We start from the raw sequence: 27,202 nt of genomic DNA, 5'->3' as shown, positions 1-27,202 counted from the left end.
AGCCAAAATACTGAAGATGATTTCTCTGAAAAGCAGGAGTGGCTGCTTCTAGCCCTACAAGACTTTAAATTGCGTGTATTATTACCTTCATAATTTTTTAATTTAATGCCAATCATACACATTTTGAAGGAGAAATCCTAGAAAACGTTACAACTAAAAATCGGAAAGTCGTGACCTAGTACAAGCTTAGAAGCAAAAATTGCTTGCAATATCGTGCATGAAAACAAACAAAAATGACCACCACCTGTCCACCACAGAGAATGAATACATAAGATACGGCACATCCATACTTGGAACTCTCTACCTCTGCTAAATTCAATGAGGTCAAACCTGTCAGGGAATAGCATAGCGTGGATCAATGTCCACGGCACACTGTAAAGTGAAAAAGGCAAGCCGCATAATGATGTCGTGTTGCATTTATGCACGTCTGCAGGAGACATCCTGACAGGAAACCTGTAATGGTTAATTTCATGTGTCAACTTGACTGGGTCACAGGGCGCCCAAATATTTGGTCAAACATTATGCTGGGTGTGTCTGCAAAGGTGTTTTCGGATGAGATGACCACTTGAATTGGTAAAGCAGACCATCCTCCCTAATGTGGGTGGGCCTCATCCAACCAGGTGAAGCCCTGAGTAGAACAAGAAGGCTGACCCTCCAGTGAGTAAGAGAGTTCCTCCTGCCCAACCCTTTTCAAACTGGGACATCAGCTTTTTTCCTGCTTTTGGACTTGTGTAACAGAAGCATCGGCTCTTCCTGGGTCTTGAGCCTGCTGCCTTCATATGAAACGATACCATCAGCTCTCCTGGTTCTCAGACCTTTGGATTGAGACCGGAACGTGCATCATCGGCCGTCCTGGGTCTCTGGCTCGCCGACTCGCCTGCAGAACCTGGGACGTGTCAGCCTCCATCATTACATGAGCCGATTCCTTATAACAAATATCTTTCGATAGACAATAGATAGATAGGTAGATAGATAGATAGATAGATACTTTCTATTGATTTCTTTGGAAAACTATGACTAATATAATATCCATGAAATTGTTAGCTCTGGGGAGCAGTGGTAGGGATGAGGGAAGGACACTCCCTGTGTGTATGAGATGTGTGTGTATATTTGAAACATTTTTTCCTAATAATATATTTTACTTTTGTAATAAGAGTAAAACGAAAAATCAGATTGCTTTAAGACCCTTTTAAGGTCGGATTCAGAATGATCTTGGCAGGTGAACTTTACCCACTGCGGAAATTGTTGGTGACCCCATGTGCTGGAGCTACTCTAGATCTGTTTGGGATCAAAAAGAGACAGCCACGTGGAAACCCTCCCTCTCTTGGCAAACCCTCCCCACTGGCCTTCGCCAGCCCAGTCCACAGCTCCCAGGCTGCGAGTGGAGCAGGGGTGCTCCCTGCAGCTCTCCAGGAGGAGATCCCACCTGCAGGGAGAGCTCTTCCTTTGGGAACCCCTCAGGATGCAGGCAGGCCCTCCCTCCCTCCAACCCCCAGTGCCTGCCACTGACCTGTGTCCCTCGGGATTGCGTGTCCAGGAGCAGCTGTCTAGGACCTAAACTTTCTCTCTTCGAGACCCTCTCCCCTCCCTCTTCTTTGCACCCTACATTTCCCAGTTCCAAATAACCAGTCCACGCAGAGTTTCAAGTATTTGTTTCTTCTTTTCCTACTCCATTGAGGAGGCTGAAAATTATAATAATTACTGTGACTTGCAGGATGTGGGATCTCAGTCTTCCCAGGGTCTGAGAGTCTTAAACCACCTCCTTCTCTCTTTCCTCAACCCCTCCTCATGGCTCTCTTTTCTTCTTCCTTTCTTCAAAATCCCCAATAGAGAGGCTGGGGGCAGCAGGGGTCGGGGACAGGCTAGAGATCTGCGGGGCTCGGGGCTCCTAGGTGGTGATGTTCTGCTTCATCTCACACACCCAGCGATACACCTGCTGGCAGAAGTCGTCATTCCAGCGACCATCGGGCCGGACTTCGGCACAGTCTTCGCCTCCACCCTGCTCGTGCCCATGCCAGTTATCTGGCTGAGTGACAGCCCAGTTCCTAGGAAGGCAGGACACAGATCCAGCTCTGAGCCCCTCCTCCATCCCAGCAACTCTCACCCCCACCTCAGAAAAGCTCAGCGTTAGAGGGGTTCAGGGAGCAGAAGCTACAGCTTTGGAGGTTGGGAGTCTGGGGAATTTGGTCCCTGAGGGCTGGGTGGGAGTGTATTGGGGCAAAAGACCAAGACCAGAATGGGGGGCAGACGCAGCACTTACTTGTAGCTATACCTATAGTCTGTGCCATCCACCCATCTCCAGAAGCCATCGCTGTCAGTGAGACCTATCCAGATATGAAAGGGGCTCGTGTGCTGTACAATGAATTTCTGGAAAACAGACAGGAGGGAAGTTTCTAGTCCCTGTCCCTCCATGAAGGCATGAGCTGGGCTTCCCTCAGCCTTCCCCAGTCTGATCTGGCCCCAGGCAGACCCATCAGCCCCACACAACTAGCTCCTTGCCTTTTCTTCTGTAAAGGTGCTGGGCTAGATCTCATCCTAAGTGCTTTACAAGGATTACCTTATTTAATTCTCTTAAAGCCCTCTAATTTGGGCACCCAGATGATTCACACTTCACGCATGGGCTTAAGGAGCTCGAGGTAGTTGGTAGAGCCCAGAAAGTCAGTCCAGTGCCTGAGTTTGTGAACACCGCCCCCTGACCTGGCCTCCCACTTCATTCCCAACTCGTGGCTGCTACCCGACTCTAGTCCTCTGCTTGTCTTCTGCCCACAACCTCAAACTCTTGGAATCCTGACTCTCACCCCTGCCCCTGGCATCCCCATGGACCCCAGCACCCAATAAGGATCTCAGTTTCACTTGTCTCTCAGGCACATCTGCCTCTGCTCCTGCTTCTATGTGTAGCTGTCATTTCTGGAGGTTTGCCAGGCCCTGGAGCTTCCAAGCTTGGACCTGCTGCCCAGAGCCCCATTTTGACTTGCCTACATGAGGTCTGGCAGTCTGTGCTGAAAATAGGAGGCTGCCCTGGGTGTGAGGGGAAGCCCCGTCACCCAGTTGGCAGGGGCTAGGGTGAAACTGGTCTCTGAGATAGTTCCCCAGGACTCATGCACACCCCCTAAGACAACAGACCCTCAAGTGACCTTCTCATGTATATGGCTCTTCCTGGGGGACTTAAGTCCCATGGTTTAGGAGGGTAGCAGGGGAGGGGGAAGGATGGGTGACCAACATGCACACCTAGCAGTTCCCTTTGACAGCATGCGAAGGGTCTCCAACTGTGATTGGAGGAAAACTTCCTGATTCCCCTCTCACTTCTTAGAGACACAACTAAGCTTGCAGTTAGTCTCCTCATCTGAGGGCAGATACTACAGCATCTTTGACTTCTAGAATCCTGCAAATAGGACACTGTCCTGTGCATGAAGGGGCAGCCCTCAGAGGCTGGTAGGGCTGATCCCCAAATTCACAGGAGTCAACAGAGCTGGAAGGAAAGCGCCTGGAGGACAAGATATTCTATTTACTGCTGTCTGCTGCCGCAGTCCCTTCTTCCTGTCACCACAAGAAGCTGAATAACCGAACAAAGAATACAAATCGTCAATATTCAGGCCTCTGTGTTGAAGACGGAGGGGAGGAATCAAGGAGTGCCAGATGATGAGAGAACCTGGCCCAGGAGCACTGATCTCCCCTATTCGCGGGTAAACAACAGGCAAGAAAGAAGTGTGCCCATTCATAAAAGCAGCAGAAGGGGAACATTATCGCGGAAATTACGCAAAAATAGTGAGGATCAAGAGGAAGAGAGGAGGAAGAAACAACTGTGACATCAAAAAGAGAGGTGAAAGCAAACTTTGAAAACAAGGCATGTTTCAGAACATAAGGGGATGTTGGGGAACAGCTTCTTTACACCCTCAAAAAAAATTAAAGAGGAGATGAATGACATAAAATATGAAAGAAGATGTCAAAGAAGAAAGATAACACAGTGATAAGTAAAGAAATTGAAGAGAAAAATTTTGAGCTATCTCAAAAACAAGCAACTCAGCAGAAAACTAAGTCTGAGATATGAAAGATGAGCCTGAGAAAAGGACCCAGAATGCAGAGGAAAGGAGAGAAAGAGCGAAGTAAATAGCAAGAAGGTGTCGGCTGTGGGGCGCAGACAGTGGAGATATTTCTGGATGACAGGCTCCAGAGGAAAAGAGAACAAATGGACAAGAAAAAAAAATCAAACATAATATGACTTAAAAAAAATCTTCCCAAATGTTAGAAAACCTGACTTTACGTATTAAAAGGACTCTCCTGGCCTCAGAGCAAAAATACAGAGAGAATGAGCAACACCGAGATATATCTGAAGGAGGTTAACGAAATTCAAAGATAGAAAAGATTCCAACTATTCACGCAAAACACTTAAGGAATCTAGGAGAGAAAAAAATGAGGCATTATAAACTTCAAAGTTGCTAAAAGACTAGGTCTTAATTGTTCTCAACACAGAAAAGAAATGATAATTAGTTGACATAATAAAGGTGTTAGCTAACACTACTGCAATCATCATATTACAATACATCAATGTATCAAACCAACACGTCATGCACCTTAAACTTACACAATGCTATATGTCAATTAAATCCCAATTTAAAAAAATTAAAGAATGAGGCATGTGAAGAAGAATAAGTGTGCTGGGTTACTCTTCTTTCATATGGAAGGTTATATAAACTCTTATTTTTTGAAGCCAATAAGTTTCAGCCCATCATTCAAAGCCATGAAACTGACCACTAGTATAACTAAAAATATGCTACATGCTGTCCAAAATACCCTAGAGGAGAAAACAAAAAGAATACAGCTCACATAGCAAATGTGAGAAAACAAAAGAAGTACATAAAACAGGAAAAAAGACAGGATTAAAATTAAAGATATCTAGTTAAAAATAAATGTAAATGAGATATGTTCACCTATTTTATAAAAAAAAAAAGCTTTGAGCCAGCCCTGATGGCCTAGTGGTTAAAGTTCAGCACACTCCACTTCGGGGGCCTAGATTCAGTTCTCGGGCGTGAAACCACACCACTTGCCTGTCCGTAGCCATGCTGTGGCAGTGGCTTGCAGAGAAGAACTAGAAGGGCTTACAACTGAAATACACAACTACGTAATGGGCTTTGAGGAGAAAAAAAAGAGAGAAAGATTAGCAACAGATGTTAGCTCAGACTGAATCTTTCCCAGAAAAAAAAAAAGAGAGAGAGAGAAAGAAAGAAAAAATTTTTATTTCAATTTCTTTTTGATTGAATTCAATTTCAATTGAAAAATTTCCATTTTTAAAAATCAAAAATAAAACTTACACACAACCTATAGGAGAAATACCTTAAGTTTGGCTGCACCGTAGCATCACTTGGGGGAACTTTTAAAAATCTCAATGCCCAGGATGAATCCAAGATTAATTAAATCAGAATCTTTGAGTGTGAGACCAGGTGTCAATAATTTTTTAACTCAAGAGCTTACAATATACAGCCAAGGCTAAGAATCACTACGAGATTCAAAAACGTTGGAAATGAGAGGATGGATAGAGAGACATTAAGCAAATGCAAGAGAAAAGAAATCAAGGACCATCCTATAAAGATGAATTCAGGGCCAGCCCGGTGGCACAAGCAGTTAAGTGTGCACTTTCCATTTCAGTGGCCCGGGCTTCGCCAGTTTGGATCCCACGTGCAGACATGGCACCGCTTGGCATGCCATGCTGTGGTAGGCATCCCACATATAAAGTAGAGGAAGATGGGCACAGATGCTAGCTCAGGGCCAGTCTTCCTCAACAAAAAGAGGAGGATTGGCAGCAGATGTTAGCTCAGGGCTAATCTTCCTCAGAAAAAAAAAAAAAAAGATGAATTCCAGGCAAAAAGCACTGAACGGATGAAGGTACAATCCGATCCACCATGAAGTCATAGCCGTCATGAACGTGTGGCCAAATCACGAAGCACTGAGGTCTTAGGTCGACCCACATGAAACTGATATTTTTATAGGTCAAAACTGATTGAGTATTGGCAATTTCAACCTGGTCAATAAAGCAAAAATACGTTTGTGACCATTCCACCATTTATAATTATAAATATTTATATTCGATATAAGTATATTATTAAATAAATTATATATAAACATATAAATTAAATATATTACATAAATATATATGTATTCGATTGTTCTGGCAGCATGCAGTAGTTGAAAACACTGGCAAAGGAGGCACAGGGGCTCTGAATTCCAGCTCCGTTCTGACTTGCTGGCTGTGCGGTAAGTTGCTTGGTTCCCCATCTCTCCCTCCCTCCAAGTGGGGATAATGAGTGCCCGCCCCGTAGGCTGTGAGGATTAGAGAAGTGAATAAATGAAAGTGCCTGGTAGGAGTAAGGACTTGGCAAATGTTACGTTAATTTCCTCCTTTTCCAAAAAATGCCCCACCTCTTCTAACAGGTAGGTTCTTCCCTGTGAACTTCAGTGTTCGGGGTTGTGGTCTGGTGGCAACCCCGGGCAGGGGGCCCTGGGGTGCTTTGGAGAGACGCAGTAACCCATGGCAGGTGTGTCACTGGGAATCCTGCCCGCTCTGCTCCTTTCACCCAAGTGACCACACAGCCTACGGCCAGCACACAGCAAGTGGGGACTCACGCCTCCACTGTCTTCTCCATCCGAGTCCTGGCCCCGTTCATCCTGCCTCGCATTCTGTCTCCTGACCTGCTCCTCATCACCTGGTCACCCATGCCCCTTCGCCCAGGATCCTGGCTGTGATCTCCCACCTCTAAGAATCAACGGCTGCTCCACTGTGAACCTCCCAGAGCTCTGCCAGAGACGTCTGCTTCTGGACTCTTCCTTAGGTTAAAAAATAATAATAAAGCAAGCCTGATCCAGCATCTCCGAGTTTGCCTCCCCGAGGTTTCCTCCTGCCTTTGGGAAGGGTATGGGCTCACCTGCTCCTCTCTGGAGTTGATGACCACCAGGTGGGCGTTCTCCAGCTGGCAGTACTTCTCAGCCTCGGACCATGTCTTCCCAGAGTGAGAGAACCAGTAGCAGCTGCCTTCATGCTCCACCCAGTTAACGGGGCAGCATTCTGTGCCTGAGGGGATTAGGGGGCAGAGGGAGATGAGATTCAGCGGCGGTGGGGGGACAGGCGCAGAGGGACTGGAGACGCCCCTTGTGCCTACCGTTGCTCTGGAGGAATGCCAGCTGACAAGCTAGGATGCGCAGATCCACTGGGAAGTGCTTCAGATGAAGGAGCAAGGTGGCATGATCTAGGGGGACAGAGCGATGGACGATGGTATAGGCAGTGGGGGTGTCCCACCCACTAGGACCCAGCACAGGACTCCAGCCCTTGGCTGGAGAAACACAACACCCACAACACCCTACACACATGCACACTCACACACACACACTCAAGGGAGGGTCTCTGACCTGCTTTCAGCTCCTGCTGCTGTTTCGCCAGCTTGGCTTCCAGAGATGTCACCTTGTCACCAGCGTTGCCTCCTGAAAAAGAGGAAAGCTAAACCGTTTTCCCTCTGTTCTGCCTCCTTAACATCCATCCATCCTCATATCACTGGGGCACCAGTCCAGGCCACCATCACCTTGACCTGGGACATGGTACCCTCTGCCCCGTGGCCTGTCTGACTCCGCCCAGTCTCCCTCGCTGCCACAGAGGCTTTCTGAGGCACAGAGCTGCTCAGTTCTCACTCCTGCTTAAACCCCTTCAATAGGTCCCACTTTCACAGAACTAGGGTTCACCAGCTCACTGCTCTAGCACGGCCTGGCCCCAACTCACCTAGCTCCCGCCACACCAGAAGTGTTTACAGTCCCCAGATGTGCAATGGTCTTCCTCACCCCCGGCCCTCGCAGATTCTGTTCTCTCTACCTGGCACTAACCCCATCCTCTTCACCTGTCTAATCCCTATTCATCCTTCAGGGTCCCTCAGTTCAGGGGTCAGCGCCCCCTGGGAGCCTTGCCCAGCTTCTCGGGCTACGTTATCTGCCCCAGTCTGCACCCCCACAGCACCCCAAACACTCCCTATTGCAGACTCAGCACTGGGGCCCAGCAAGGAGCCCAGCAAATCCCTGCTGACAAACAGGGGCCTCCACCAGCCGGCCACCCCGGCCCCTCCCCTCAGGGGAGCACCTGCTCACCGTGGGAGCTGAGAGCCTGGATCTCCATCAGGGTGCTTGAGGAGAAATTGCTGAAAGTTTCTTTTAAGGTCCACAGTTCCACTTGCAGCTGTGTTCCTTGTCAGGAGACAATAGGGACAGAATTAAGAGGAGGGCCTGTGTCCCATATGACAGCGCCCATCACCGTCCATGTGACTGCCTCCTCACCACCCCAGCACTGCCCCGATGCCTCCATCCGTTCCCCTATCAGAGCTCTCGTTGCCCCCAGTACTGCCCCTGTCTCCGCTCCCATCATCACCCCATGCCTGCTGGCCCCAGCAACCCTCACTTTGGGACCCAATCACACAGATGGCCACCAGCAGCAGGACATTGATGCCCAGGATGAGCAGGCTGAGGCGGAGCCTGGAGCAGAGACGCTGCAGCAGCACGGGTTGCGGAGGAGGTGTCCCTGCAAGAGAAGGGGTGTCAGGACCCAGGCGTCAGGGAGGGGAGCCAGAGACTGAAGGCAAGGGGGAGCATCCAAGGCAACAGTATCTGGGGGGTGTTGGAGGGGTCGGGCGGCTTTAACCCCAGTGTCCAGACATTGCTCACACGCCCATTTGCACACTCGCACCTACATGAACACGTGCAAACATGCACACACCTACACAGATGCACACAACACACATGCACATGGCACATGTTATCACATTGTCTTTGTGGAAGCCCCATCTTGGACCCAGGCGACAGGGAGACACAGAAGGGGTACGGGACAGACCTGGCCTTATTAGGCACACATCCTGAGAAATGAGATCCATGAGTGGGTTTCCCCTTCTGCGCAACCACTAGCAGAGGGCTCGCGTCACCTCTGGCTTCTGAGCCTCAGCTCCTCTAAGTCCCTTGTTCCCTCAGCCTGGGGTCCCCTGTGCTGAGGCCGAGCCCTGTGCTCTTCCCAAAACCCCAGCCCAGGCCCCTGAGACAAACCCGAAACTGGAACAGCTGCCCCATGACCCCAAATTCCACTGGGATCCTTAAGTCCAGGTCCTTCCACTACAGACCACTCCCCAAGGGCCGCCCTCCAGGCCCCATGCTCCCTCCTCATCTCCCATTTCCCTCTGCCCTCGCCGCCCCAGAAGCCCTTGTTCTGCTGTAAACCCCCTGCCCTCGGCCCTCAGTCATCTCACAGACACCTCTCCCTCCCCTTGATCAGGCTGAACTCTGACCACAAAAACTCTCACACACGCATTTTTCATTTCACTCACAAACACACACTCACTAACATACACCCACACTCACACACATTAACACGCACCCTCTCACACACCGGAGCACACATTCACATGCGCATATACCCTGACACACACCTTCTCACGCACGCGCACCCACGTCTTCACACGCGCTGAGCCGGCCTTGCCCCTCCTGCTGGCTCTCCGCGCCTGGAGCTCTGGCACCCCTCCCAGCCCTGAGCTCCTGCTTTCTTTCCACCTTCTGTGCCTCAGACCCTCACCTTCCCTCTCTCCTTGTTGCTGTCACACCCAGGAACCCCACAGCCTGGGAGGCTCAGTCAGGACCCAGGATCTTCCTCCCAGTTCATCTCCTGCCACTATCCTGAGTTGGACACTGTGCCTGAGAGTGACCACCTCGAACTCTTGACCTCCTCACACCAATGACTGTCACCTTCCTCCACGTCAGCCACACTCAGGGACTCATCTTGACCCAGAGAGGCCATATCTCCAACACCTCCCTCTCAGCACAGCCTCCCCCTTGCCTCTCACTCTCCCCCACACGTCTTCCCTGATCCCCTGCATTTCTCTCCATCCAGAAGCTCTCCCTAGTGGCATTGGTGAGCATAGCTGCCTTCCAGAAGCTCTCCCTGAACACAGCCTCTCCAACCCAGGTGGGACTCCATTGCCAAGCTCCTGACTGCTCTCTCCAGTACTGTCCACTGAGCAGGCCCTTGTCCTGTTTCCCAATCTGACCTATGACCTATAAACCCCCAACTCTGGGTCAGCTCAGCAATCTGTCTCTGCACCTCTACCCTGAAACCGCCCGCAGTGGAATCCAGCTATGCCACCAAGTAGCTCTGAGATCGTGGCCGAGTCCCTCAGCCTCTCGGTGCCTCAGTTTTCTCATGTCCACTCATAAAGGGAATCTGGAAGAGTCATGTTCACGGAAGCAGAGTACAACGGTGGTTGCCACGGGCTGAGGAGGGGAAATGGGGAGTTGCTTTTCAATGGGTATAAACTTTCAGTCACACAAGATGAATAAGTTCTAGAGATCTGCTGTACAACATTGCTCCTATAGTTAACAATGAGGTATTGTGCATTTAAACACCTGGTAAGAGGGGAGATCCCCTATCAAGTGTTCTCACCACAATAAAAAAAAATGGGGGAAAGAACAGTGGCCATCTGATTGGGTTGTTCTGAGAACGAAATGAGTTAAAACATGAAAAGTGCTGCTTACCCAAGTTTGAAAGTGAAAGAAAGGATCTGCACACCATGGAATAGTAGGGACAAGATTTACCCTCCTCCCAGAGACAACCACAACAAAAAACAGGCAACGCTAAGAAACAACCATTTTCAAGGCATTGGGCATCTGGCAGCAAAGCGCAATGATCCCTGAGAGACAAGAAGCAAACGAGATGAGTGCCACGATCGCCCTAGCCTGGTGCTGGGAGAAAGTTTCCAGGCCCTGGGGCAGGGAGGGGAAATCCAGGCGGAACCCAGCAGACTCCCCGAGTTGAGGAGATGGAGTCAGAGGAGACCACGGTGGTTAGACTTCACAGGACAGAGAATGAGAGGAGAGGGCTGCATGCAGAGTCCCGGCGGCCCACAAGGGTTCCCTTGAGCCGTCAGCTGAGTACCCGTCAGCACATGTGTGTAAGGAGAAGTCCCCAAGGGCAGGAGAAAAGCAATCTGACACGATTAGGGAACAGTGCCTGGCACTCACACCTGGCCAGGAATAGTGCCTATTCTCACAGACAGACTGGAAAACTCATAACCCACAGGGCAGTGGGTAGAGGACCCAAGAAAGTCTTGCCTCTCTGGTGCTCCAGACCTACCTAAAAAGTCATAAATGCATGAGCCAAAAGGATCAAGTTGACTTCAAGTTACTTAACTGCATCCCAGAGCAAGGCTCAAGAATCTTTAGAAGAATACAAACGTATGCAGCTCCCAGCAAGGTAAAAGGCACAATGTCTGGCAGCCAATCAAAGATTACCAGGTATCGAAAGAAGCAGGAAAACACAGCTCAAAATAAGGAGACTAATAAATCTATCAAAATGGACCCAGAACTGACACAGATGTTAGAATTAACAGACAAGGACATTAAAACAGATATTATGACTCTATTCCATATGTTCCAAAAATTAAGTAAAATATCAAGGAAGATATTTCGAAGTCCCAGGTTGAACTTCTGGAGATAAAAACTATGACTGAAGTGAAAAATATACTGGGTAGAATTAATGGAAGATTAGACATGCATAAGAAAAGATTAGTGAGCTTAGCGACACAGCAATAACAACTATATAAACAGAAACACCAAGAGAAAAGAATTTTTAAAAACCTAGAAAGAGCATCAATGAGCTGTGAGACACTAATATGTGCATAATTGGAGTCCTCGAAGGAAAGGGGGGGCAGCAGAAAAAATATTTGAGGAAACAATAGCCAAAACATTTCCAGATTTGCTAAGAACTGTAGGCATATCAAGTGCCAGGAAGAATGGAAGATGGTCCCCGGTAAGCAGGTGATTGGCGTCAGCTCACATGAAGGCAGCAGGGGCTGCTGGAGAGAAACACACTGATGGTTGCATTGCCTCAGACTTGCCCTGCCGTGTTGTTCATCAGCCCTTTTGGGTGAACACTCTCTGCCATGAAATCCAAACCCTCTGGACTCTTTCCAAGCCTCCTGCTTAAACTCTGAATCTTCTCACCCTCAGAAGATTCCACAATATCCAAAGTCATTTTTGAGTCTCGCTAAGTACCAGGCATCACGTGGGCACTGAGGATGCAGAGGGAGGGACGCAGAGGTCTGGCCTCTGCCCCATGCAGTCTACAGCCTGCCAGCCCACTACCCCCGGAAGGGAGAGCTGTGGCTGAGAATGCCTGTCCTTCCTGCTGTTCCTGCCCTGCCCAGCACCCACCCTCATCTGCAACAGCACCAGCTCTCCCTCCATCTGCCAGCCTCAGGAATGAGGGGTCCCTCCTCCCAGCCCAGGCTAACCAGTCTGCCTTCCTGAGCTCCGAGCCCCAAGCCCTCCTGTCTCCAGAGAGCCTCGCTCCATCACCAGCACCCACACGCCTGATACCCAACCCCCACCCCTGGCTTCTGCCCTTCAGCCTTAAACCACTCAGATCTCTCTCGCCTTAAAACCTTTTCCCAGACACTTGAGGGCTTCAGTCAAGATTTGCTAGACAAGGATCCAGGCAGGAGGGTTGGGAGGAGCAAGAATCTTCTAGGATCCCTCTGTGCCAGTTCCCCTGCCTATCCATCCCCACACCCCCCACTTGCACACAGACACACTCTCCTGGCTGAATGTGCTTCCCTTGCATACACTCATGCACACACTGCTCAGGTCTGAAGGAAGAAGGGAGGAAGTCGTCTCCAGCTTCCAGTTATTGCCTCACTTCTGGGCACACACAACTTCCTGGGGTCCTGGGGGTGGAGAGGAAGGTGCGGTCAGGGGGCAAGCAGAGGTGTCAGGCACCTCACACCTGGAGGGGCCCCACCCCTAGTCACAGAGTGAATGTGACAGACCTTAGAGAGACAGAGAGTGATCAGAAGCTAGACAGTCTTGGGGCCAAGCCCCAGACCCTGGACACTTGCCTTTCCAGAATGGATCTTCTGTCCTGGAATGGCGCCCCTGAGAGCCTGGCCCCTCTCCTCTACCGAGCTGGTGGTCATTTTCCTCAGAGTCCAACTGCTGGATGTCTTGAAAGTCCTTTGCCATTCTGGGTCCAGGGCTGGAGCTGGATCTGGGGTTAGGTTGAGGCTGCTCTTGGGGCTGGGGCTGAGTTCAGGCTGATGCTTGTGCTCCGATGCTAATTCAGGTGGAGGATGAGGTTGAATGTAGGGTCTGAGCAGGTCGGAGCGACGGCTTGGGTTGGGTCTGAGGTTGGAGGTGAGTTTGGGGCTGAAATACAGTTGGGTCCCATCCCTTCTCAGGAGATTGCTTGGACCTTGACATGGCCAGGAGCCTTCCCACCATGCTCTCATGGACCAAACCACCCCACATCTTCCCATCCAGCCCCCTCTGTCTCTGAACTAGGGTCCCCTTAATCCCAAACATCCCCAATTCCACCTGCCTCCCCAACCTTGGTTACCTGTTGGAGGTATGGAGGGCTGACTGCTGGGTCCCTCAGGCAGCCTAGGCCCCAGGGCAAAGGAGGGGCTGGAGACAGGAGAAGGGGGGCAGGTGGTACTAGATGAGAAGAAGAGAGGAACGGAGTGGGTCGTCCAGGCCAGGGCCCTGAGCCCGTGTGTCTGAGTGTCCCAGTGATTCTAAGCTGGCATCTCCTGCCCCAGGGACTTTGGACAGTAAATAGAAGTGAAAACAGAGTTGGAACTCAGGCAAAGCGTAGCGGGGGTGGGGGACAGGACTGGCTCTGTTCTTCCCAGAGAAGGGGGTGTCTTGGTCTGTCCCTCTCCCTCCCCGCATGCCAGTCACCTCACTCATTGCGCAGTTCGTGAGGGGGCCAGGCCAGGAAGGGCAGGGGTGCAGTTCACTGTTTCCCCTCTGCCCCTCCCGCTTTCACTTCCTGCCTCTAAATTGCCCAGAATTGTTGGTGTCTCCAAATATCCCTGATTAGGATCAGAGGGGCCGGTTCTCTGCTCTTGCCCAATGTGGCATCTGAGCCTAGGCCCCAGCTCCCTGCGGGCTCCACCACTCAGGTTCCCAGCTCTGGGCCAACTGGCTTCATTCTCCTCAGAGGAAAGTCCCTCAAGAACTGGAAGCATAGGGGGAGGAGGGAAAGGCGGCCCTCACAGGCAGGAGGGATTCGACCTCAGTAAGCCCCTTCCATGGCCCTGGCCACACACACCTTTGTCCTCGTGCCCAGACACTCTTCCCCATGGTCTACCGACATTTTCTCATGTAACCCTCGCAACACAACACCCCTGGACAGGGGTACTTTGGTTGCTCCACAGGGGAGGAAAACAGAGCCTCAGGGAGACGAAGTGACTTGCCCCTGGTGGAGGGGTCGGAGGGTAGGGAAATTGCCCCTCAGAGAGGGGTCTTCACAGTCCTATGAGGAAGGCGGGGCTCCCTGAACGGAGGACTGTGGTGAGCTAACCACCAACACCCACACTAGCAACTTGGGAAAGAAAACACAGTTTTCTTCCCTGATTTTCTGACCCTCCAAACTTGGGCTGCTGGCTATGGGCAGAGTTTCTCTTATGAAGCTGCCTATGTCTGCCCCGGTGCCAAAAAGGGATTGGAACAGAGGCCGTGCTTTGCTTGTGGTAACTTTCCGACACACACGGGAGGCAGCCACAAACTCCCGGATCCTGACATTAGTATGAAGCCGCTAAGGCAGTGGTGGCTGCTTTGTGTTTTGACCGTAACCCAGTGTAAGAGTGTTACAATGTGATCCTGAACGCCCACGCATGCACCTGCACCCAAACACTCACATTTGTACGTTTTACTTTCTTCTGAATTTCCAGTGCCTGGCCCACAGTAGAAGCTCAACAAGTATTTATTGAATGAAGGAGTGATGGAATGAATGAATGAATTTGTAGATAGATTATTGACATGAAAGGGTCATGAAACAATGTTTACCTTACTACTTGGATTCTATTTCATGACCAACTCAGTTGAGGTTCCCAATCCACTAATGGGTCACAATTCAAAGTTGGAAAACACTGCCAGGAAGCCCCAGTCTTGCGGGGTATGTGGGTTTAGTTCCAAGATACAGGCAAGAGCTTAACAAATGGATTATCTGCTGCCTGTCAAGGTTTACCAACTGCCATCCGGGACATGGGGATTCTCACCGGCCGCCGACCTCGACTGAACTGACTGCATGTTTCAGGGTACAGCCCTGCTCCTGGCACTGGTAAGAAAGCCGGAGAAAATGAGACACATCCTCTGCATCTTTCCCTTTCTCCCTCTTTGAAAGTCATCACTTTAACCTACCGAAAGTTGGCATATACTTGGACTATTTCTGAAGTTTTCATATTGTCTTGTTACTTTTTTGATGGGCTTTTCCTGATTTTGATTATGGAATCCTGTTTTATTTGGTTGATTTTGGGTTTTGGGTTTTTTGTACCTCAGGCACGGAAGGTAAGTTAGCTGTATTCCGAGTTCGTGACACCCAGTCTTCCTCAGGGGTCTGAGCAAGACCTTTCTCTTGTCTTACTACTTTCCCTCCTCCACCCTGTTCCCCCACACCAATTCCTCTACTCTCCACAGGCAGCCAAAATGGCGTGTTTGCTACATGTGATAGTCTCCAAAGATGGCGGCCACCAACTTCCCTCGTTGTACGGACAAGTCACACCACACGTCCAGAATTAGAGTCCGTTTCCCCTCCCTTTGAATCTGGCTGACCGTGTGACCTGCCTTGCCCAATAGAAAGTGCTAGAAGTGACACTGTCAGTTCTGGGTCTAGCCTTCAAGAGACCCGGAAGCTTCAGTTTTGCTATAAGGAAGTCCAGCTATCCTGCTAGAAAGAGAGACCTTGTGGGGAGCCTGGGGCGGGGGGTTAAGACACAGTTGGAGAGAGACAGACAGACAGAAACAGACAGAGATCACAGAAAGGAGCTCTGAGAACGCCAGCATGTGAACAAAGCCTTCTAGGAGCTTTCAGCCCAGCCCAGCCAACAGCTGAATGCATCTGAGTGTGTAACGCTGGCTGATACCACATGGCCCACCTGGCCTAGCCCTGCCCAAATTTCTGACCCAGAGAATCTTGAGAAACAATAAATAGTTGTTTGTTTTAAGCCACCGAAGTTTTGTGTTGGTATGTTATGGATCTGGAGGTAACTGGAACAATATATATTCTTAAATACGTATCCTTATAAAATATATGGTGTAGTTTGTGTGTCTGTTTTTTATATCCATAAATGGAACTTTTATAAATCGTATTTGTTCCTGACCTTTTTCACCCGAAAATAAATGTTTAGGATCTATCCTTGCTGCTATTTGTACGTCTGGTTTGTTGCTATGAACCGCTACAAGTATTCAGTGGCACGTTATCCATCAGCTCTTATTTATCCAGTTCCCTAATAATGAACCCTAGGTTGTTGCCAACACCCAACTGCCTCCATCAACACCGTGATTAATGTTCTCCTCATACTCCCACATGGACTGAGGTGAGAATTTCTCTTGGAACTATATCCAAGAATGAAATTGCTAGGTCACAGAATATTCTACTACTTAATTTCGTGCACGCACATTTTACACTGCTGGGATCGTATCCACAATACTCTTTTTCAGTACAGTTTTTGTTCCCTTTCTCTTTTTGTTTGCCTCATCCTCCCCCACCTTCTCTATCTCCTCACCACATCTTCCATCTCTGCCTCTTCTATGAAAATATTAATAACATAGAAATTATCTTCCTGTTTTATCTCTGCTGTTAATGCTTCATCATGTTCCCAGGCGGATCTAGGCAAGAATTTCCCCATGAAATCCATGCAGGAGCGAAATTGAGAGGTCGCAAAGTATTCTCGTGCTTGATTTCACTGAGTCCTGCCAGACTGTGCTTCTTCCCGAATGGTTGTGCCAGTTGACCCTCCCACCACCAGCGTTTGAGGGCGCCCTCTTTTGGCTCATCCTTCCCAACACTCGATATTATTCAACTTCCAAATTGCTTCCAGTCTGAGGCTACCGCACTGTTCTCTTTATTTTGCATTTCCAGTTAACAGTGGGTTTGAACATTTCTTCATCTATTTGCTAGTTTCCCTTGTACGAACTGCCTTTCCATATCCTTTATCCACTTTTCTACTGGGTTTCCAGAATTCTGTTTGTTGATTAGCCAGAATTTCTTGTATATTCTAGATACTTGTTCAGAAAACAAGAAAGATCTATTGAAAATAAAAAAAGTTACTATTTAAAGCCAAAAAAATTTAATAGAAACTTTGGAAGATAAATTTAGGAAATCTTCCAGGAAAAAAAAAAAAGAACAAAAAGGCAAACAGATTTTTCAAAATTTTTCTAATAAGAAAACAGATAGTTAAATTAGGGGTATTTTTGCCCTGGCATCATGTTCCATGTATATTTCCCACTAGGAAAATTCTCTTGGCCTTTCTCCAGACCCCCCCCCCCACCCACTCCTCCCCAGGGGAGGAAGATTGACTCACTGAGCCTGCCTGGCTCAGCCCCGGGGAGCTCTCTCTTGTGTCTCCATGCCTATCTTGTAATCTACTTTCTGCCAGGCAGTGTTGAGCCCGTCCCTGCAGGGAAGGCCTACTTTTCCCAGCTCTGCCTGTGGCTAGGTAGATATGTCTGCCTAATTCTTGGATGAAATATTAACAAGTCATGTTGCTCTAAGGTTTTAAGCCAAATCTCCTTTTTCTGCTTATCAGCAATAAAGCTAACGCCTTGATATCCATTTATCTGTCTACTGTGTCTTAGTTCTCACTTGGTTTCAAATTTAAGAAGAGAAGAAAAGGCTCTTTCTTATTAGCCTCATAAAACCACCACAAGCAACTTAAAAGATCAACTTGGAGAACCAACATCCAACTAACAGGAGTTCTAAGCGACAAAGCACACCATCGTGAAATTTCAGAATCCCAGCGATAAAGAGAAGATTCTAAAAGCTACTGGAGAGGAGAAAAAAAATCACCTACAAAGAAACAAGAATGAGAATGGATTCCACTTCTCAACCACTACATTGAACATGAGGAGACAACAGGATGATGCCTTCAAACTCAATGAATCCTGCTTCTATAAAACAAGAGCAGGAAGTCACAAATAAAGAACAACTGATAACAGAAAAACAATTTTGGAGGAGTAACATGATGATTGATAATTTCAAAACACAATGGAAGATGTGAAGAACCAATTGGTAATAGCAGGAAACTGAATCAGTGATTTACAAGACAGAAATGGTAAATTTTCCCAAAACTTAGAACCAAAGCAAAGAGATTTATGCACCCATGTTCACAGCAGCAGGATTCACAAAAGCCAGAGGCAGAAGTAACCCAAGTGTCCGTCGACAGGTGAATGGATAGACAAAATGTGGTGCGTGTGTGTGTAAATCTATATACAAATGGGGATATTATTCAGCCTTAAAAAGAAGGAAATTCTGATACATGCTACAACACGGATGAAGCTTGGGGACATTATGCTAAGTGAAATAAGCCAGCCACAGAAAGACAGATACCATACGATTCCACTTCCTTTAGGTCCCTAGAGTGGTCAAATTCAGAGACGGAAAGTAGAATGGTGGTTGCCAGGCACTGGGGGGAGGTGGGTATGGCGAGTTATTATTTAATCGGTACAAAGTTTCAGGTTTGCAAGATGAAATAGTTCTGGAGATGGATGATGGTGATGATTACACAACAATATGTACTTAATGCCATCAAACTATACACTTAAAAATGGTTAAAATGGTAAAGTTAATGTTGTGTGTATTTTACAACAAAAGAGGGGGAGAAACGGAGAAAAGAACATCTTTTCTAAATTATCTAGAGTAATTTAAATCTTACTCTATCTCATCAAATATAAGATGCCATCAATTGTAAGATACTTCATTATTCATGTGCCACTCGGGAAAAACAATGAAAAAATAATGTCACTTAGAATTACTATGGTATACTTACTAGAAGGGCTTTTTTAGACTTAGTTTAACATATATTTTATCTTATATCACTCATGTGCATACATAACCATAAGTAAAATAAATTAAACTATTCCTAAAACTTCTTTGTCTTCAGAGTCCAATTCTTCTGAATCACTGTAGACTCAGAATTGTCAGTGTCCGTGTTTTCCCACAGAATGTTGTCCTCTCTGCCATCAACCGTGTAGCTGATGCAGCCTTTCTTAAAAGAGTTCTCCATTATTATAGCCGGGATTTTCTTCCAAGCAGCTGACAGCCATTGTGCAAGCTTTCTTTTTCTTGCCAGAAGATGTCGATGGACGATTCCCAGACAGGACTCAGGACTCACATTCTTTTCATAAATGATCCTGAAGTGGTTAATTGCCTGAACCATCGAGGCATTGCAGTGATCGCTCAAGCCTTCAGGAAGAACACCCAAGTTTGGACATGCATAGGCAATGACATCTGGGTCACAATTATCACCTGGGTGGAGGCAATTGTGAGATGCCATCAATTTTAAGACATCCTGATTTCAGAGATGTTTCAGAGATGTTAATGTGAAAAAATATACGTCATAGAAATGACGAAAATATAGTATAAGAGACATGTAAGGTAAAACCACTACATCCAAAATCCATTTAGGAATTACAGAAAAAGAGTAGAAAATATGGAGAAGAAATAACCTAAGAAATAAGAGAAAACATCTCCCCAAGTTGTACAAAGCCTTAGTCTCCTGTTCCAATGTATTCATCTAGAAACTGGTCCCTAGCTAGTTTCAGAAGCAAATGAATATTAATTTGCTTGTGTATTCAATCAACAAGTATTAGGAGCTTACTGTGCTCCAAGAATTATAACAACTCAAAACACTTACTGTCCATATTCTGTCAGTGCCCCAAATAAAGCCAGTATACTTCTTTCTCTCTGATAATAAGATTTATGTAACTGCCTTTCCCTTTTCACTTTAGCTTCCAGGAATCTCAGCGTGAAACCAGAGACTAAATATCAACTGCTTTGTAGGTCCCTGTGGCCTGCATTCTTTCTGTTTGTCTTTTCCTCCATATCTTGACTTTCTATTTTTATTTCCACTTCCCCGGTCCATATTCTTTATTTTCAGACATATTTTGACATCTTTTTATTCGGTATTTTTATTGAAAATCCTTCAAATGCTTCTGGAATGTATGCACGCCTCCCATCACCTGCAGCCAACCTGCTCCTCCGTGTGCTCTCCATGGAAAGCCCTGGACCAGTCTTGCCTCCTCTCTCCTGCCACATGCATGAATTACACATCCTGCCCATCCATCCTCCTCAATGTCTCTGCAACCCTTACTACAGCAGTCACAGCCCGAAGTTCAAAAACATCACTTTATTTTCCCATAAGCTGAATTTAAAGAGTATCTCAAGCCTTCTTTCTGCTTCACAGCAGGAATTTTCTTAGAACAGGATAAGGATGTAGTATTTACTTCTAACAATAACTTGAGATATGGAAAAAGAATTCTATTCACTTCCCCTTTGTGCCACTTCCCTCCTACCACACCACACCCACCCACCCACCCCCACACACACACACATACACACAAACACACAGAAGCAACAGCAAAGGACTAGATTACAAACTACCAGGTTCAATGAAGGCTGAGCGTAAATGGAAACAAGTGGGTTTTGTGAGTCGGAAAAAGTGGATATTCTTCTTTATAACAGAGAATGAGGTTTCAATACAAATGCAAACAAATGAAGAGTGGGCTGGAAGGAAGAAGGGAGCGCATGTAGAGAACACAGTTTCTGCAGGAGGGCGGCGCCTTATCCTCCCCTCTTCCCCACCCAGGAGGGAGAAGGAGCCCACTACTCAGTGATGTGGGGCTTCTAGGCAATCTCCCTCAGAAGCTTAGGGATGGATCCACAAATATGGTAACAGGGATGCGCTTCTGAGGACCAGAGACCACAGAATTACTTTGCTCAAACAAAGTTTGAAAGAACCGCCCCCCCCCAGCTAGGGTGAGGGGAGTCCCCCCTCAGCAACCCCACAGCTTTTGGAAGACTGGACAAGGCCTTCAAGAGTTCCTGTAACCCCGCAAGTGAAAGCGAACCATGGATGATGCTGGGGGACAAGTCAATGGGCTACCACAGAAGTCATCTGGCTGAGCAAAAGGAACTTGCCCAGAAGGGAATGCAGTACAGACCGCCATGGGGACTAAGAAGAGATCGTGTCCCCTCATGGTGTCAGCATCATGACAAGTCAGACATCACATGGATGCCTAGCAGAGTTGGATGTTGCTCCGACTGAATAAATGGTGAAGAATTCTGCATTCACCCAACAAGTAAAGTGAAGGAAGGCAGTTGTAATCTTAGTGGTTGCGCACAATTTTATCTATTCAAATCTCATCCCCCAAAACTACGGGATATATTAAATGGAACCCAGGAAACTCAGGGAACCTCAGAACTCTGACCAACAAGAAGCATCAACCCAGTGACAGGGGATGGTAACACTTTTCCTTCAGGAAAGTGTGTTCCAAACCCAGGAAGATTTGAAACTAAATATATAAATGACAAAGTCAATCAAACTCATGGTATTAATACTTTTGCTTTAAATTTAAGAGCAATCTATATTATTGTAATGTGTACAGAAATTTAGCATACTAAAGAATTTGAAACTAGCCTTGTGATATCAAGTTAAAATATAAAATCAAGTACTTGATCTTAGACTTGTGGTTTCAGTCAAAAGGTACAAAATAATTTGGTGATATTTCTAAACAGCACTGGAATGTTTAAGAGACCTTGAGATTCGTTATGAATAATAAATTAACTTACTTGCTTAGTTTTTGCTTGCTAGGTCAGGCATTTTTAAATGCTTAGAAGAAAATACACTAAATGTATAAATTCAATTTACAATGTCTCTGAGCCTTTAACTGCACTGTGAAACGGATGGATTATTTAAGTTTTGGATCTTCAACTTGTGTTATGCAATAACTAATGAGAAAGTAAAATTAGTGGCTCTGATTTTGCTCAATTTATAAACAAAATAATCACACTGATAAACTGAACTTATAGGAAGCTTAAAGAAAATGAGTCTTAAAATGTATTTTAGGGGCTGGCCCCGTGGCCGAGTGGTTAAGTTCGTGCGCTCCGCTGCAGGTGGCCCAGTGTTCCATTGGTTCGAATCCTGGGCGCGGACATGGCACTGCTCATCGAATCACACTGAGGCAGCGTCCCACATGCCACAACTAGAAGGACCCACAACGAAGAATATACAACTATGTACCAGGGAGCTTTGGGGAGAAAAAGGACAAAATTAAATCTTTTAAAAAAAATGTATTTTAACAAATTGACTATTAATTTTTTAAAAGCAAAATAACCAAAGGAACCACCTTACTCCCTCCTCCATCTCCATGCTCAGCACCATGCTCAGAAAAAAGGCAAGGCTCCAACATATGTAAATAGTCCTTTCTGTACACAAATACCACCACAAACATCAAAAGTTCACCTTGAGGGGCCAGCCCGGTGGCGCAGCGGTTAAGTGCACACGTTCCGCTTCTTGGCGGCCTGGGGTTTGCTGGTTCGGATCCCGGGTGCAGACATGGCACCGCTTGGCAAGCCATGCTGTGGTAGGCATCCTACATATAAAGTAGAGGAAGATGGGCACGATGTTAGCTCAGGGCCAGGCTTCCTCAGCAAAAAGAGGAGGACTGGCAGTAGTTAGCTCAGGGCTAATCTTCCTCAAAAAAAAAGAAAAGAAAAAGAAAAAGTTCACCTTGACATTAGGGTCCACGTGCCAAGGGGTTGGGGTCCAGGAAAAGCTGTCTAAGAGGATGCAGCATCCATGCCAAGAACACCACAGTGGAGCCCACCCTGACTCCGCTCTTGCTGAGCAAATAGACTGGATGGAACATCCACAGCTCCACCAGTACCCATCTCAGAGGCTGAGAAGGTGGGCATCCTGCCCTGGCCACCATGTTCCCACTGTTTCCATTGCCATCAACCTTCCCCTCCCCTCTTCCCTGCTCTCTTTTTCTCCATAACGCTTGTCACCATTTGACACATTATACATTTGGGGTATTTAGGTTACTATCCTTCTACACATGCTGGAACCCAGGCACAGTGAGAGCAGGGACTTCATCTCATTCAGTCCAAAATCCCCAAGTCTAGAACTGTACCTGCACGAGGTCTGCTCCCAGTAAGCACGTGTGGTGTGAGAGAACGGATGGCCTTTGTTTCTCACTGTCTGTTTACATGTCTCTCTTCCTGTCTGGACTCCAGCTCTTTGAGCTCAGGAACCACCTTACTCCCTCCTCCATCTCCATGCTCAGCACCATGCTCAGAAAAAAGGCAAGGCTCCAACATATGTAAAAGTGACCTCCCCACCACCACCCCCCCCCCCCGCCCCCGTCTGAAGGCAGTGTGGAGAAGACCATGGCCCTTGGAGTCAAACACAAGTTTGAATTCTGGTTCTGCCACTTGCCCGCCCTAAGAGAACCTTGAACAAGCTGCTTAAGATCTCTGAAGTTCAGTTTCCTCAACTGGAAATGGGTATAATAATACCTGCCTTGTGTTGTTCTTATGGGAAAGAAATGGGTTAATGGAAGGAAAAGTGTCTAACACTGAGCCTTTACACAAAGCCCATCTCACAGTGGGTGCTCAATAAAAATCTATTCCCTTACTCCTTATTGCCTCCTCCTATTGCTGCAGAGAAAGCTCTTCGCCTCCCCCTGAGCTTCAGGTGCTCCGTCTGCCTTTACTCCACTGGGGTAAATGCCATCACAAGAGTTAGGGAGCCTGGGCCCAGCTTCCTGTGGCTCAGGTGGGAAGATGGGAGCAGAAAATGGGTCCCTGGCTGCGGATTTGGAGATGTCAATAATTTGGGGAACTTCAAGGGCAGGAAGTGAAAGAAGGCATGGAGCAGAGGGGAAACAGCAACCTTCACCCCTGACCCCTTCTAGAAAGATCCCCCAACACACACACTCCTATGTCACCAGAATGAGAAACCCAGGGGAGCCACAGGAAGGGACAAGGGGAGAATACTCGGCTCAGAGGAGAGTCAACATGGCTCCATCCCTGACTCCCACCCCAGGCCAACCTCTGGCCCCATGCCAACCTCAGTCCCAGACCTGATCCTAAGCCCAATTCCAACGTGAAGAGCTGGGGCCCCGTGGGAATCGCGTGCTCCCAAATCATGCCTGTCTCTCCCACGTGGGATCCCTTTCTGCCCCTCTGGCTTGTTCACTCATGTATTTTACAGAGATATTCGTTAAGCATCGATTTGGGGGGAGGTCCTGAGCCCCTTGGGGAGACCTCTTGGGGGAGACCAGAGATGTGAGTCATAGAATCATACAATATCCCAGATGGCGGGGACCTTAGGCTCAGCTGCCTCCATCCAAGGAGGGGAAACTGAGGCCCAAAGAGGAGAGGGTGTGTCCAGGGTCCAGCAGCCTGCAGTCCCACAGCCCATCCAGGATGATGAATCTGGACAAGATACTGAAGACAAGTGTGTGTGTTTGTTCACTAGGGCTGCCATAACAGTACTACAGACTGGCTTAAACCACAGAAATCTATTTCCTCATAGTCTAGGGGCTGGAAGTCCCAGACCAAGATGTTGGCAATTTCTCCCAAGGCCTCTCTCCTGCCAGACAGCTGGCAGCTTGCCGTCTCCTTGCTATGTCCTCACATGGCCTCTCCTGTGTGTGTCTGTGCCCTAATCTCTAAGGAAACCAGTCCTGTTGGAATAGGGCCCACCCCAGTGACCTCGTTTTGACTTAATTACCCCTTCAAACACCCTCTTTCCAAACTCGGTCACATTCCGAGGGACTGGGGGGTGAGGCTTCAGCATACGAATTTGGGGAAGACATCATTCAGCCAATGGCAGCGTGGAACAGAGAAATCTTGTCTGGGAGTGCACATGTGTGTGTGTTCACATGTGTGTGTCACCTGCACCAGAGAAGGAGGGGTCAGAGGAGAGTTACTGTCTCCAAGTCCAGCTCGGCCTCCGGCCCAGGGGGCAGGGGCTAGGACAACTCTCCCAGCCACGCAGTTACTTTATGCAAAAACGTTCCGTCAGTGCCTTCTCTCTGCCAGACAGTGCTGTGGGCAGCTCTGCCCTCAGCCCCCAGGCCATCGAGCCCACTCTTCAGGAGACCCCTCTGCGACCCTCCTCAAGCAACACTCCACCACAAAGGAGTCCATCAGGTCAGGGGCCATGCCCACCTGGGCCTTCTAGACTAGCCCTGGGAGCCCAGAACTCCCTGCCCACATACGGGGCCTGCGCAATTCTCTTTGCCAGATGGGTCTCCCCAAGGGCAGAATTCACCTCCGAGGGGCTCTGCTTGGAGGTAGCCAGAGGGTCTGTTTTTGGTGTGTGAGGATGCAGTGTGGTGGCACAGGCTGCCCTTTTGTCTACACCTTTGTGCTTGAGGTCCCTCAGTGAGGAGGAGTTGGGGGTGGGATAGGAAGGGAGAACGGGCCAAGGACTTCCATCTGGACTCCTGTCCTGGGCTCCATATTGGTGTGGACCCGGATTTAAGTGCTGGGAATAGTGATGAACAAAACAGACATGGCTCCTGTCCCCAGAGAACTTCCTCTCTAAAAGGGAGACAAATAATAGACAAGCATTAAATGGAAAATAAGTTTATTTCAGGGAGTAATTGAGAGCTTGAAGAAAAGAGTGATGGAGGGGGTATCTTCTTCAGAGGTGCAGCCAGACAATGAGCTGGAGGAAACAGCATGTGCAAAAGCCCTGGGGCAACAAAGAGCTGTGTGTGCTTGAGAAAGAGTGGAAGGCTGAAGTGAGAAAGGAAGAGGGCCAGAGGAACAGAAGTTAGAGAGGAAGGCAGGCGTTAGATTATGTGGGGACCTCAGGGACTTGAAAGGAGTTTGAGTTTTATCCTCCTCCTTGAAGTGGGAAGTTATTGATGAGGTTAAAGAAGGAAGGGACATAGTCTGATTTCCATTTTTAAAGGTCCCTCATGCTGCTATATGAGGACGGACCTTTAGGGGCCAGAGCAGAGGTTGGGGGATGGGGATTGGTCCACAAGTCCCAGGAGAGAGATGATGGTAGGTGGGACTAGGAGGTGGCAGTGACGACAGGGAGAAGAGGTCAGATTAAAAGGAGATCTTGGAGGAAGCAGCAGCGGCTCTGCCCTGGTCGGGGAGCGACCATGCGAAGGGATAGCGAGGCCTCAGGAACAATCCCTCGGCTGTAACAAAAAAGCATCCAACGTGGGACATGACCAGTGCGAGGTGCCCGTTAGACCCGAGGTGTAGATGTCAGGTGGGAAGTTGAATACACAATCCGGGCAGGGACACACGCACATACACACACTCACTTCAATCCCGTGAGCCTATCTTCCTGAAGAGATACCGCTGCCCCTGCCCGGCTAGTCCCCGCCCACTATCCGCGCAGGCCTCGCTTCCCGTCTCCTTCCCAAGCCAGGATCCCTTGGGGGCTGTGGGGGGACGCCCACGTCCCTGCATGGAGCACTGGGAAAGGGAGTCCGGGGACAGGAAACCCCATTAAAATCTCCAAAAGAGCAGCTCAAACGCCAGAAAGTCTCCCAGTTGTTTGGTCTGTTGTTTCCTGTGAGTAACGACATCCCTGCCTGACCCACGGAGCCCACCAGAGGGAGCTGTGCAGAGGGGCCAGCCGGGTGTTAAACTCTGCACTGCTCCTTCTTTTGCTGTAAAGTCTTGTGCTCTCGCCCCTGGAAGCCCCGGCTGATAGCCTGCCTCCCTTAACCTCTGGGTCTGCTCTTATCTGCATCCGCCTGTCTGCAGCCTGTTGATGGAGGCTTCCTTCTCCCTGCCTGGATTACAAAATTCACGTCACCTGGGACTTTTTGTGGGCGAACCACTAGGTTGAGGACACACGTGCTCCTAAAATGCCACAAGCTGCCCTGGGCGGCGGAATGGTTGGGATTGTCAACCACGTTTGGCGTATTAGAGACGTGAAATGTCAAAGAGGATGTGAGAAAGGCCCTCATCAGGAACCTTCCGCAGATTCTTTGAGCCACATTGCCTTCTGTCTCCTCAACATGATCACAAGACGTTATGAGGCCAATACAAGAAGAGGGTCCTGCTGGTGGGATCAGATGCCCGCGGTGTGCAGCTCAGGGCTGAGGCCACATCTGCAGGAATGGACAGGGACCCGTCCTCAAGCAGACCACAAACGAGAGGGAAACATGGATTCATAAGTGCACCAGCCCGGAGTGAAGGAGGGTGCTCAGGGAGGGGTTCAACTGCCCTCAGGGAACCTCCGCCCGGAGCCTCGCTCTCCAAACTGTCCCACCTCTGCTCACCTCATGTGGGAGGAGAGTGAACTCCGAGAGACCCACTGCTACACCAAACAGTCTTGATTTTAATATATTTGTGTTTGTTTTAATATAAAAATCA

At 48.3% G+C, this 27,202-nt stretch overlaps 1 protein-coding gene across 3 annotated transcripts; it reads right to left on the bottom strand.

Annotated features, from left to right (window-relative positions):
* Nucleotides 1–1,647: 1,647 nt before the first annotated feature.
* Nucleotides 1,648–13,697, bottom strand: LOC124246504 (asialoglycoprotein receptor 2-like). 3 transcript variants are annotated; one of them, XM_046674677.1, is made up of 9 exons: nt 13,400–13,697; nt 12,903–13,209; nt 8,429–8,548; nt 8,122–8,217; nt 7,399–7,470; nt 7,152–7,238; nt 6,918–7,063; nt 2,261–2,367; nt 1,648–2,045 (listed from the first exon to the last, which is right to left on the bottom strand). In XM_046674677.1, exons 2-9 carry the CDS (start codon nt 13,024–13,026, stop codon nt 1,889–1,891), a joined length of 909 nt encoding a protein of 302 aa, XP_046530633.1. In that variant the 5' UTR covers nt 13,027–13,209; nt 13,400–13,697; the 3' UTR covers nt 1,648–1,888. The 3 variants fall into 3 exon arrangements, with proteins under 3 accessions (XP_046530633.1, XP_046530634.1, XP_046530635.1); XM_046674678.1 differs by having other exon boundaries at nt 12,903–13,185; XM_046674679.1 differs by having other exon boundaries at nt 12,903–13,117.
* Between the last annotated feature and the right edge of the window lie 13,505 nt (nt 13,698–27,202).

The sequence above is a fragment of the Equus quagga genome, chromosome 11, assembly GCF_021613505.1.
Source record: "Equus quagga isolate Etosha38 chromosome 11, UCLA_HA_Equagga_1.0, whole genome shotgun sequence".
Lineage (NCBI taxonomy): Eukaryota > Metazoa > Chordata > Mammalia > Perissodactyla > Equidae > Equus > Equus quagga.
Note: the sequence above shows the minus strand (reverse complement) of the source record. Positions and strands in the feature narration are given on the sequence as shown.